A 12,751-nucleotide genomic window follows, 5' to 3' on the forward strand; every position below is an offset into this window, starting at 1 on the left:
CCAGAAGAGGGAGTCAGATCTCATTACGGGTGGTTGTGAGCCACCATGTGGTTGCTGGGATTTGAACTCCGGACCTTTGGAAGAGCAGTCGGGTGCTCTTACCCGCTGAGCCATCTCACCAGCCCCCTCACAGCACCATTCTTGCATGGAAAGCTGCCTTCTGTGTAGCTCAGATGAATAAGAGAGGGTCATATCCTCAGATTTCTCAATCTAATGGGTGTATGAGCAGACACACAGCTTCCTGTGGGGAAGGCACAGGGACTTAAGTCCAAGTCTGTACAGTAGCCATTGTATGAGAGTTACCAGCCTCATAACGACAGTCGCTCATTGTCCACGTTCATTTCTGTTGCTGTGATAACAACAGCCAAAAGCAGTTTAGGGGAGGAAAGAATTCATCTGGCTCACAATTTGAGGCCACAGTCTGTCACTGAAGGGAAGTCAGGGCAGAGACTCAAACAGATGGCCACAGCGAATCCATAGTCAAGAGAATTGAATGCGTCCTTGTTCGCTTGCTTTTTATACCTATACCTTTTTATACCTTTCTTCCGTCAGATACAATCCTGGGCCCCAAACTAGGGAATGTCACTGCCCATAATGGGCTGGCTCTTCCTACATCAATTCATAGTCCAGACAATCTCTCAGAGACATGCCCGGAGGCCAGCCTGGTGATCTAGACAATTGTGCGATTGAAATTCTCTTCCGGGTGACAAGCTGACAGTTAAAACAGCATACAACAGTCATCATGTCTCTGTAAACAAACCTCTAGCAAGACAGAAACGAGAGATACAGACAAGGTCCAGCTCCAGTGAGAGATGCTTAGGGGGAGTATGAAACATGGGTTAGGCACTGTGTGTCTGGGACACTCACCTGGCCAGACCAAGTATAGGGGACAGTAGTGGCAGCAGGTGAACCTGGAAAGGAAGGCGCCACAAAAAAGCACTGTGGCCTTTGTCATTTTCACAGCTCCAAGCAAGGGAGAGTTGTTTGATGTTTTAGCCGGTGTCCGTGAAGGCGTACATTCCCTCGTCTCTGCAGCCCCTGCTTGTCCTCGGCTTTTAGAAGCTTTACCCCAGCCCTGCCTCCACTGCTACACAGCTACCTCCATTTTGTCTTCACTGTGTGGAGGTCCAGCCTGGGTTCAAGTTCCCTTTATAAGATAAGGACTGTGGTGGCTTCCTCTCTGTATCTGCCTGCAGAAGTTCCGTTTCCCCCAGGGTCTATTCTTTAAGGTGGGAACAGAGTGGGCTTTGTGGGAAGTGTCTAGGAATGCAGGGTACTCCCTGCCCCTCAGAGGAAGCTGTGGCCCCGGAGTTTCATTCTGGGTGGTTCCGGGCGTTTACTTGGGAAAATGGGAAGAATAATATCACCAAAGTGAAATTATTACTGTCACGTTTGAAAACTGTGTGTGTGTATGGGATCTGATGCCTTCTTCTGGCACGCAGGTGTACATGCAGAAAGAGCAGTCATATATATTAAATAAACAAATCTTTTAAAAATTGTGTGTGTGTGCACGCGTGTGTGTGCCTGTGTGCCTGCACATTCTCCAACTGCCCTCACGATCAGTCACATGGTCTCACAAGGAGCCCTGGCTGTCTGGGAGTTGGTCCTGCCTGCAGCTGGGCAGGAGACGGGTCTCTCCAGTCCTACTTCTCTCTGAACTCCTGGGAATGTTATCTGTGCACATTCCTTCAGGGGACTACAGGAATTAGAAACTTCAACAACAACAACGACAACATATTTAGTGTTTTTGAAAACCTAAAAGCAAAGCTCAGGGAAATGGTAGTGAACGGGAGAGAAGCAAAGCCTTGCCAGGCAGCACACTTCAGATCCCTGGGTGCACCCAGTCACCCTCACCAGACGGTCTCACACCCTGGAGGTTCTGATCTACAAGGGAAGGGGCATCTGGGGCTCTACATAGCCTCCCATTTCCCTACACGTGGATCGGAGGCAGATTTATGTTGTAAGTGTTAGCATTTTGTCTGAGCTCTGCACCACGGTTACCTGGCAATGGCAGGTGTGCCTGACTCTCTATAGAAGGGGCTGCTCGCCCCCTCTGCTGTCTGGAGCTTAAGGCCTTCTTGCTCTCACTCTGTCCTCTCATCCCCTTCCCCCTCTCTATCCACGTGCTCATGGCCGGCCTCTACTCCTCTACTCCACCCCCACCCCACCCCCACCTTTCTCTGCCTCTACTACCCTCTCAGCTTCCCTCGCCATGCTCTGAATAAACTATTCTATATGTCCGTCCTGTGGCTGGTCTCTCAGCATGGGCCTGCAGAGGAGCCCCCTCCCCCCATTCCTGACCACACATCTACCAAACATATTCTCCCCCTTCATCTTTATCTTTTTATAAAACACAACAGTAAGCTAAGAGGCTTTTTTATTTTTAAGTATTTTATTTTATGTGTATGAGTGTTTTGCCTGCATGTATGAATGTGTATCACACACATGTTTGGGACCCACAGAAGTCAGGAGATAGAATAAGATCCTCTGATGTTACAGAAGGTTGTGAGCCACCATGAAAGTGCTGAGAACTGAACCTGGGTCCTCTGCAAGAGCAACAAGTGTTCTTAACCACTGAGTCATCTTTCCTGCCCTGGAGAGCAGAAGTACTTCTTGTTCTGTCTTGGGCCTCAGCTTGCCACAGCCAGCAGGGGGCAGCAGAGAGCTAGCCACACAGCAGAAGACCACTGTCATTGGCCGCAGGAGGAACATGAACTATGGAAGCCAGGCTGGGGGTTAGTTAGAGGGTTTGAGAAAAAGAGCCTGAGGTGGGACTGCCTGGGGAAGTAGCCCAAAGAAACGAGGTGGAGGTGACAGTAGTTGCGGAGACAGAGGTCAGGTATGGCCCAGGGAAACCGGGGAATAAGAAAGCAGAGAAGGAAAGCAAGGGCTGCAGATGTGGAGGCACCCAGGCAAGACAAGAACACCATGGGGACACCATATGGGGCTTGTGGTTCAGGTGGCAGAATGACAGCATCAGATTTGGGGTTGGGGGACAACAGTGCCTTGGGGGTCCTGCCTCTGGGCCAGGTATTACAGATATCCAAGGACACACGGGTAAGAGAGTCTAAGGGAAGGTAAACGGACCATGAAGTAGTGCTCAGAGCGTTATGTGCCCCAGCAGCCAGGCTGGTATACAATGTTGCCATTTTCCTTCTCTCTCTTTCTTCCCCTTTCCTAGCTCTCCCCTGCCTCCGTGCCCACTCCCATCCTGCTGTGAAGTTGTCTGTCTCATTGCCATCCAGGCAGCTGGGGACTCCAGGCACTGCTAGCTGGGTTTTCTAGTTTAACTTCCAGCCTTTGGGAGAGGCCTATTGTTTGCACTGGAGAAGTATTGCATGTAGGGTCCTGAGTTCTTTTATGAAGCCCCAAAACATTTGGGTTGGGATAAGACTCAGTTGAATAGAATGTTTGCCTCACATGTAGGAAGCTGGGCTTTGACTACTCACTACATAGAACCAGGGTCAGCGGTACATGCCCTAGGAGGTGGGAGCACCAGGATTTGAAGTTGAAGACCTCTTCCGACTATGTAGTGCATTCAAGGGTAGCCTGGGCTACACGAGCCGCTGTCTCAAAACAAAATAAGACAAAAATCCTTTGTGATTTTAAAGGATTCCTGCCCCTTCTGGGGCCAGCCCAGCTAAAGACCTGGAGCTGGGGCTGTATCCTGCTTTGAGGGTTGGAGCTTGACACCAGGGCTTAACTCTAGATGTTGTCTGCCTCCCAGAGTCCCCCTCCCCCTCGGTATTCTCAACATCTCTCTCTGTCCCTGTGTCCTTAAGCTCTGTCTGTGTGTCCGTAAGTAGCATTGACACATCTATGAAGTGAATTAAGATCTTCCAAACAACACAAGAGCTACCCTGACCTCCCAGAGCCCTGGCCTGGTGGATTGGGCTGTGTAAAGGCTCTAGACATCTCCTTGAACTACAAGCCTACCGCTGTGCTGCAGGCCTCCCTAACCCCCACCCCCATGCTGGTAGCCAAGAATCCCTGAGTCACAAACCGTGGTCAGGCAGAATTTTATTTGGGAGGATTTAATACATCAGGAAACAAGCAGGGCTCCTGTGGCTGGTGCAGTCTGATTTAGCAAAGCATTGGTCACTCTGACTAGACTTAAGGAGATTACATTTTTTTAAAGAGATTAGGTTAAGTCTTCGTCACAAGGGGCATTTTGAGGGATGCATTCAATTACGCGGTATTTCCTAGGGGAAGGCACTGAGGAACTTTTCGAATTACCCAGATTTAGAAAATCTCATTCAGCATCAACTTCTAACTGAAGCAGACATTCCCAGACACGACAGATTGAGGGACAGGGGGCTGCCAGGGTTGTTAAAGCCAACGGTTGTCCAATGCATGGGAAGTTACACAATAATCCCACCATCTTTATTTTTCTGTTTATTTTTTATGTGTTTGAGTGATTTGTCTGTAGGGAAGTCCATGCTGCACACGAGTGCCCATGGAGGCCAGAAGCAGGTGTCGAATAGCCTGGAATTGGAGTTACAGATGGTTGTGAGCTGCCATGTGGGTGCTGGGAATCTAACTCAGGTCCTCTGGAAGATGAATCAGTGCTCTGAACTACTGAGCCATTTCTCCAGCCTTAAATGTATTAATAGTGTGTGTGCACGCGAGAGTGTGTGCCAGGTGCATGTGTAGAGATCAGAAACAGTTTGCAGGAATTTTTGTCTCCCTGTGTCATGTGGATTTGGGGGGGGGGTGAAGCTCAGGTTGGCAGGTTTGGTGGCAATGGCCTTTACCTGCTGAGCCATGTCACCCAGCCTCCACCATCTGATTTTTGAGCATTTTCGTCATCCCCAAAGTGATATTAAAACAATTTGAATGTATGGATTCCTGGGTGTATGTTATCTACAGTTTGTTCTCGGTACTGACTGCCCTTGGCTTGTCTCCCCCAGGCCGACGCGAGACCGCTGGGGCAAAGCTCCTGCAATCTTATCAGAGGCTGAGGTGAGTGCAGGACGGAGCGTCCCACCCATATTAGCAGCAGGAGCACAGAGGACGCCCTGAAAGAACTCACAAGTCCTGGACCTTCAGAGGTCACTGCTCAGGAACATTACTTTTTCTTTCTTTCTTTCTTTTTGAGACAGGGTTTCTCTGTATAGCCCTGGCTGTCCTGGAACTCACTTTGTAGACCAGGCTGGCCTCAAACTCAGACATCTGCCTGCCTCTGCCTCCTGAGTGCTGGGATTAAAGGCGTGTGCCACCACGCCTGGCTCAGGAACATGACTTTTTAAATGATAAAGTTCCTGGAAAAGGTTGAGAGGAGCTTCTAGATTCTCCTGAGGAGTCTTCTAGCTATCCTGCGTTTCATGTAATATTCTTCCCCTTCAAATTCTCCCGAGATGCTGTAAAGAGCAAAATACTGTCTTTGACAGTGCATCTGGCCAAGAAGTCGCTTCCACTCTTCTTTCCTTTCTCTGGCGTCTTCCTTGGTTAAGGCGTGGACCTAATACATTTTTGAAGTTAAAAATACCTACTGGCTGTCAAACAGTGTTTTGAGAGAGGTTCACATCTTTGCACAGGATTCTGAGTCCCTGGCAGCCTTGAAGCGGCAGGTCACACACCCTGTCCTGCTGAGTTTAGTGACTGTCACCGAGAGTTCCCGTGGGTGCTACATTTTTTGGTGCTCATGAAATTTATCCAGTCTTAGAACATAGAACTTCCTCTTCTTCCTCCTTTCCTTCTTCTCCCTCCTCTTTCTTTCTGCCTCCTCCTCTTCCTCCTCCTCTTCCTCCTCTTCCTCCTCCTTTTCTTCTTTCTCTTCCACCACCTCCTCTTTCTCCTCCTTTCCTTCTTCCTCCTCCTCCCCCTTCAACCTCCTTCCTCTCCCTTTCTCCTCCTCTTTGTCTTGCCATGTAGCTCCATGGTCTGGTCATTAATGTGTAGTCCAGGCTGGCCACGGATGCTGGCAATCTTCTTGCCGCAACCCCCATGGATGTTACAGGCGTTCGAGCACACCACTACAGGCATGCGAGCATACCACTTTTCACAGATGTTACAGGCGTGCGAGCACACCACTTTCCACTCTTATTTTCCCTTCCACATGTGTTCCTACTTCTTTCAGCTCATGCCTCCAGTTTTTCTCAAAGTGTTGAGTTTTTGTTTTTCTTTTCACATCGTGCCTCTTATACTGGTGTGGTTAGCACTAAGAATGCAGTAGTCCAACTAGGATTCCATATACGAAGTCTGGGTCCAAGAGCAGCTGGGGGGTGGGGGCAGGGGAGCCAAGGTCCCCTAGTGGCTTCAGAGTGTGCTGGGACAGTCGATGCCTGGGCTGAAGGTGGTGACATCCTCGTGCACAAACCCAGACACACTGAACAGAGAAGAAGTGCCAAGCTGCCACGTTATTTTCTTTAAAAGAAAAGAATATTAGATGCAAACAAAGCTAAGAGCTTGAATGATAAACTCAAATATTTGTAAATCTGTAAGCCAGTGACTTAAGTAGTTATAACCCATTATTCTTGTGTTTCTCCTTGGCAGCAAAATCTCTGTGGTCCCTCCGACACCACCACCTTTCAGTGAGAGCCAGTGCAGCAGCTCCAGCAGGGTAACTTGTCTGTCTGAGTCCCTGGGTGGGATGCGGGGAAGGAAGGCCGGGCTAGGATCCTGGAGAGTTGGCTCAACAGCCTTGTAGTGTGCAGCTTTGACTTTGCTGGAGCTGGAGGTGGAGAAGTGATCTCCATTTCTTTCTGTGGCCAGGGACTGTCTGCAGTCTCAGCTGGCTCCTTCTGCTTGTACCCCGAGACATCTTGTCTTGATCCTTGTCTTCAGTGTTCGTTGCCACTTCTGTCCTGTGCCTTTAAGTGTGTGTGCATCTGGCATGTGTTGTGTGTCGGGGGTGGGGATGGGGGCTGTGCTTGCTGGAATGAGAATATATCTTAGTATTTGTAGGCTCCAGGGGGACCAGAACCATTTCCACCCAAAGAACTTAGCTGTGAGATCTCAGGGAGTTATCTTGGCTTTCCACCTGAGAAGCAGAAATAAATCTTTCTCTGTCCTTGTCCCCTGTGCAGAATGGTGTCTCTGTGTACTTGGAAACTGAATGCTATGGAATTGTATGGCTTTGGTTATCTTCATCAATCTGTGCATCAAAGGGATCAATTATGTCTTACACGGGATAATATATATGTTTGTTTGAGAGACAAAAACGTGTTCACTCTTTCCCAAGTTCACAGACACCCTGGGGTGTCTCACGGTCCTATTCTGTTTTCTCCTACAATCATGTTTTAAAGATATATCTTTTGGTGGATGGGTGGATAACTGATTGTTGTGTGGGTAGATAGTTGAATGAATGGATGGTGAGAAGGTGGACAAATGGATAGTCAGTGGGTGGGTATGAATAAATGATCTCTGGATGGATGGTGGACAGATGGACAGACAGACAGGTGGATAAATGGATGGACAGACAGATGGATAGATGGATTTGTGGGTAAATAGATGAGTATATGGAGTGTTGAGGAGGCAGTGGATAGAGAAGTAGAAACTGCCTGGCTGGCTGGCTGGTTGGCTGGACAGATGGATAGATGGCTGTACATTGGATGAATGCATGGATAGGTAGACAGATGGGTAGATGAGTTGGAGTAGATAGATGCAGATGAATAAATAGTGGACACATGAATAGACAGCAGGTGAGCCGAGAGATGGATGGCCCATGAGTACCGGGTAGATGGATGGATGAGACCTTGACAAAGTCACTGTTACCCCTCTTATTATGTTCCCTTTTGGGGAGAGAACTCTTTGTGTTCAGCTTGGTCACCTTGTTCCTATAGTACTGTCAGCCCCCATGTCGCCTGCATTCTGTGCCTTCTATATGGAAGTTGGGTAGGGCTTGAAGATGAAGGAGTAATTAGCCAAGTACCATCTTTGAGCCAATGAAATGTCAGTCATTACATCTAAGAGGTAGTTATCTTGTGAACTGCCTGTTGATAATGCTCCATCCTTTAATGGGGCTGCAAAACCCAGAGAAAGGTGGCAGCGTGCCAGGGATGCCTATTTCCTGGGGGCTTGTCCCCTCCAGACACAGGCCTTCCCACTCCTACAGTGTTTGGAGGCTGGCAGCCTGGAGACAGTAGGGCAAAGACCGCTGGTGACATAATCACACAGCCTCCTGTTTCTATTTTAGTTACAGGAACTTGGCCACTTCAGAGGATTTAATAAGTCTGTGGAAAACTTGTTTCTGTCTGTCACCACCCAGATGAGAAGTAAGTAACCCTCAGGATGTATTTGTTCTTCCACCGTGCCCTGTGCAGGTCAGCTCAGGCAGCCTCAACCGGGGGTCAATGGAGCAGCCTCTAGCTCCCTGTGGAGGGCAGGTGCCATTTCAGTCTGTCAGCCTCGCTCTGACTCCTGCTTGTTTTGCCCGAACCTGCCCAGCTCAGCAGCACAAAGGATTCCAGAGGGACGGAAACAAAACTACCTTGCTAGGAATCCAAAACCAGCGTCTTTCTAGCTGCCAGAACTCAGTACCTTCTACTTGTCTGTTCTTCTCCCTGGAAAGCTTTCCTGCAGGTGGTAGTTAGTAATCCCCATCTTCCCGCATCTGCAGGTGCAGTTAGCCCAGGCTTGCCCTGCCTGGGCACTTGATCTCTTTCCGTGTTTCTTCTTTTTAGATATGCTTTTACCTGTTTCTGCTTCTCACACTTGGGGCAGGGTTTAGAGCAGGTCCAAATGGACCCTGGGCACACATTTCTCTTTCTCTGTTATTTCTTTGTCCTCCATTTGCCGTGCCTTTTCTGTGGCTGCCTACGGATGGGTGCGTTGCTGCTGGCTTAGAGCCAACTGTGCAATTTGATTTAAATGAGTTGTCTGTATTCCACGAGAGCTCTGTCAAGCAGATGGCCAAAATGAAAGCCCTACTCTTGAGCTAAGCAGTGAGCTGTCCTGGGTCTCTTTCAGGAGGAGGAAATTGCTGAATTTCATGGGTCTATTTACCCCTCTGTGACAGCTGGTGCTGGTCCCATGGCAGCCTCTAAATCAGTCCCCTGCCCCAGCCCATTTGGCTTTTATGAATTCTCCATCAGTGTAAAAGCACAGCTCTCACTTCAGAGGAAACAAGAGAGAGGTTCTTGTTTTTTGAACCTCTGGTCTCTTGTCATCAGCCGAAGACAGAGACATCCAAAGCCACCTGCCTGAGCCTGCAGAAGTGGGTACAGAAGATAGCCCAACCTTACTGGAGAGAAATGTGGATCAGTGCCAGGGGCCCTTAGTGATGGGCTTGTGAAGAGACCAGAGCGATCTGAGAACCAGCGGCCAAGGATGCTAAAGTTGGTTTGGAACCACAGGGTTTGAGAATAAGGACCTGGAGTGGCACCCTCTGGCTGCCAGTGTTGCCCAGAGTAGCTGAAAGAAGTGAGGAATTCCAGTCCTTTGTAAAACCCATAAACGTCTCACAATGGCCACCCGCTAGGCCCCTTTAGCAGAGGAAGATGGTCTTGATTCCTCCTTGAGAGCATTCTGTTTCTTTCTGCTCCTTCCCTCCCCTCTGCCCATTAGACTGATGTAGAAACCTACTTGTTAGAACTCCAAACTTCTCAGTTTTTTCCTCTACGTTAAGTCATGACCTTGTAATGGACCAAATAGGTACCATCTCAGGATAGGCTAGTGGGAACAGACCGATGACAGAGAGTTCCTACCAACAGCTAGACATAAGGGCCTTCTGTGCCCTTCACATCCAGGCTGCTGGCCTCTCTACCGTATGCTAGTCTTTTCCGATTGCTAGCATCAACCGATGCCAGCAGGATGTTTCTGGGTAGTAGATTTGAGACTGCTAGGGTGGTGTGGTTCTCAGAAGGGAAGCTAGGAAGTGAGGTTGGCAAACTGGATGCTCTGGGCTTGGGAAGCAGGTCTGGGAAGGAAGACCTCCAAGGCTCTCCTGGACAGTGTGGATGATGTGGACAGCAGCAGGCATCAGAAGTCTGGGCTCTTCCCAGCAATGTATCTGTGTGTGGACAGCAAACAGGGCAGGAGCAAGTGATGCTCATGAGTTCCCAAGGGACCACTACGAGCTGTGTAGCTGGAGGGAGCTGTACCCTAGGTATGGGTTTCAGAGATTTGGTGTAGTTGGTGAGTGATCTCACAAGTAATTTTAATATTCATGATCTATCTTAATAAACTGAATGTTGAATAAAATGCAGAGTTAAAAAATAACGTCACCTGTTTCTTATGTAGTATGGATAAGGAAAAACTTTAGAATAGCATAGGTAATTCAAATCTTCTCTCTAGAGAGTGCAGCTATGGAGATAGTTGAGGGGGCCTCTTGAGAAGGGTGGTGGAATTTAAGGGAGAGTCTGGCTGAAAGCTGGGGTTTTCACTTGCTTGGGGTCCACCTCCCCCCCCCCCCCCCGCCTTGTTCTTTGTCATTTTAATGTGTGTCCCAAGACAATTCCCCATCCAGCATAGCCCACAGAAGCCAAATGGCTGGATACTGTCATACTGAGAAATCCAAAGCTGAAGTGACCTTTCCAGGGCATAGTTACTGAAGCAACCTTTGGGCCATCTCAAATCTGACTGCCTTCCAATAGTCACAAGAGAAAGTAGTTTGTCAACAGTCTCTGTCAGGAACCCCTAAAAAGCCAGCTGCTTGTGTCTGGACAGGCTGTTGATCATACAGGTGGGTTGGGATGCAGGGAGCTGGGTGAAAGGTTTCCTTTCAACCCCACCCTGACAATGGCTACCCACAAACACATGAGCAGTGTGGACCTTGGAAGAGTCCAGCCTTCCCTTCTCCTCTAGCACTGCCACCCCTGGAGCCCTTTCTTCTCTGCGGATCTGCCATATCGGCCACCCTTGCCTAGTCATCTTTTTTGTGGCCTTTTGGGGCCCTAGGATCTGTGGGTGGCAGAGAACCCCAAAGAAGGCTCCCTCTGGGGCTGGTGAGATGGCTCAGTGGGTAAGAGCACCCGACTGCTCTTCCGAAGGTCCAAAGTTCAAATCCCAGCAACCACATGGTGGCTCACAACCACCCATAATGAGATCTGATGCCCTCTACTGGTGTGTCTGAAGTCAGCTACAGTACTTACATATAATAAATAAATAAATAAATAAATAAATAAATAAATAAATCTTTAAAAAAAAAAGAAGGCTCCCTCTGGTCTTGGCAAAGCTTGTTGCTCTCGACTGTTCCCCCTTGTCTCCTAGAGCTCTCCAAGTCCCAGAATGACATGACCTCTGAGAAGCATCTTCTGGCCATGGACCCCAGGCAGTGTGTGGGACACACGGAGAGGCGGAGCCAGTCAGACACTGCAGTCAACGTGACTTCCAGGGTAGGCGCTGAGACCACTGAGGCCACTGACCACGTTCATGCCATCTTTCCTGAGTGCTCTGGCCTATTTCTTTTTTTTTTTTTCTGCATTTACTTTTCTTTTGATAGAAAGCCTTAATCAGCCAGGAAAACCCAATTATATACAGTCTGTATTCAGGCACACCAGTTCAAAGGAGGCACAGAATTTAAGACCCCAGTCAGATGCAGTAGTTTATGCCTGTCTTCCCAGTTATTGGGCAGGTTAATGCCGGAGGCTGAATCAAGGAACTGGAAGTCAACCTAAGGAACAATGTGAGACTCTTCTTCCTGGAACAAATGAAAAGAAAGAATTATTCAAGGTCACCATGAACAATTCAAGATCACCATAGAGGATTGTTCATATCAGGGGTAGGCTTTAACCTGACCCAAGCTCCCAAGGCTGCCTCTCTCTGGTTTCAGTGCCACACCAAAAGCAAGCCTTACCTGCAGGATGACCTGCCATTTCCTGGGGTCTGCAAGTCTCCTCTCATGATTAGGAGACCTCTGGTTAGGCTCTGCCTGGGCCTCTGGTGGAAAGACAAACAAACCCTGCACATGCACAGGTAAGTGGGAGGATCGCTCCCACCCTGTGATCGAAAGCAAGAGGGCTCGCTGGGGAAGGAGAGCCACCAGGGAAGCCACGTCTCTGCTTTCTGCCATGTGGGCTATGCCAAAAGCAGGTGACCCCAACTCCAGATAGTGCCTGGGTTCTAATCCAGCCCAGGTGACCTGTTGGCAGGCCAATATGTTTGATCTGCTGAGCTCTACAGGACCCATGTCCCCTCCTCTGTGGCTGTAGGCTCCATCCACGATGTCCCCCAGACTGTCCCTTTTGTTTTGAGACTGTGGTAAGCTTAATCTTCTCCCTTTGGGAACATACTCTACAGCATTGGCTCCCAAACTGTGAGCCTCCTCCCCTTTGGCAAAGCTCTATCTCCAAGCATATATTATGATTCATAACAGCAGCAAAATTACAGTTATGGAATAGCAACAAGAATAATTTTATGGGTGTGTGTGAGGGGGGGGTCTCCACAGCATGAGGAACTGTGTTAAAGTGTCGCAGCATCGGGAAAGGATGAGAACCCCCTACTCTAGATATCTCACAACCTGCCTCTGTCTGCAGCCTTCCACCTGCTCCCAAGAAGGATAAAAATAAAAACAGTAGGGGTCTCTGTCTCTCCAGCATGGAGTCCTGTATGCAGCCAGTGAGAAACTTGCCTTTAACTTGCTATCCCAGTCTTGCAGGTAGATTCCCTAAACATCACATTTGTTACAGTGTGCTAGACTCTGCACACAGAGCTTTAAATGACTGTCAACCCTTCCAAAATGAGTAATAAATACAACCCGGTTTTACACTGAGAGACACGAGGCTTAGTCAGGTCCGGGCCTCTCCTGGAGATGAGGATGCTGTGCTTCAGTTGGTCTCATCTTGGTTTGGCGACTAAGCTCTGGAGTAAC

General features: G+C 48.8%; 1 protein-coding gene across 11 annotated transcripts in view; it reads left to right on the top strand.

The window, feature by feature from the left end:
• The window catches only part of Sytl3 (synaptotagmin-like 3), a 79,938-nt gene that overhangs the window by 36,610 nt on the left and 30,577 nt on the right, over positions 1–12,751 (top strand). For 8 of the 11 annotated variants that reach the window (XR_001782133.1, XM_011246181.3, XM_030250160.1 and 5 more), the window contains 4 exons: positions 4,911–4,962; positions 6,496–6,562; positions 8,138–8,216; positions 11,152–11,276. Coding sequence is in view for 10 of the 11 variants with exons in the window: in XM_011246181.3 (XP_011244483.1) it covers positions 4,911–4,962; positions 6,496–6,562; positions 8,138–8,216; positions 11,152–11,276 (323 nt within the window). In the remaining variant the exon portion in view is untranslated. Of the gene's footprint in view, positions 1–4,910; positions 4,963–6,495; positions 6,563–8,137; positions 8,217–11,087; positions 11,277–12,751 lie in introns of those variants that run through there. The other 3 variants (XM_006523263.2, XM_006523264.1, NM_183368.2) reach the window with 2 other exon arrangements.

This window comes from Mus musculus, chromosome 17 (assembly GCF_000001635.26).
Source record: "Mus musculus strain C57BL/6J chromosome 17, GRCm38.p6 C57BL/6J".
NCBI classification, from domain to species: Eukaryota; Metazoa; Chordata; class Mammalia; order Rodentia; family Muridae; genus Mus; species Mus musculus.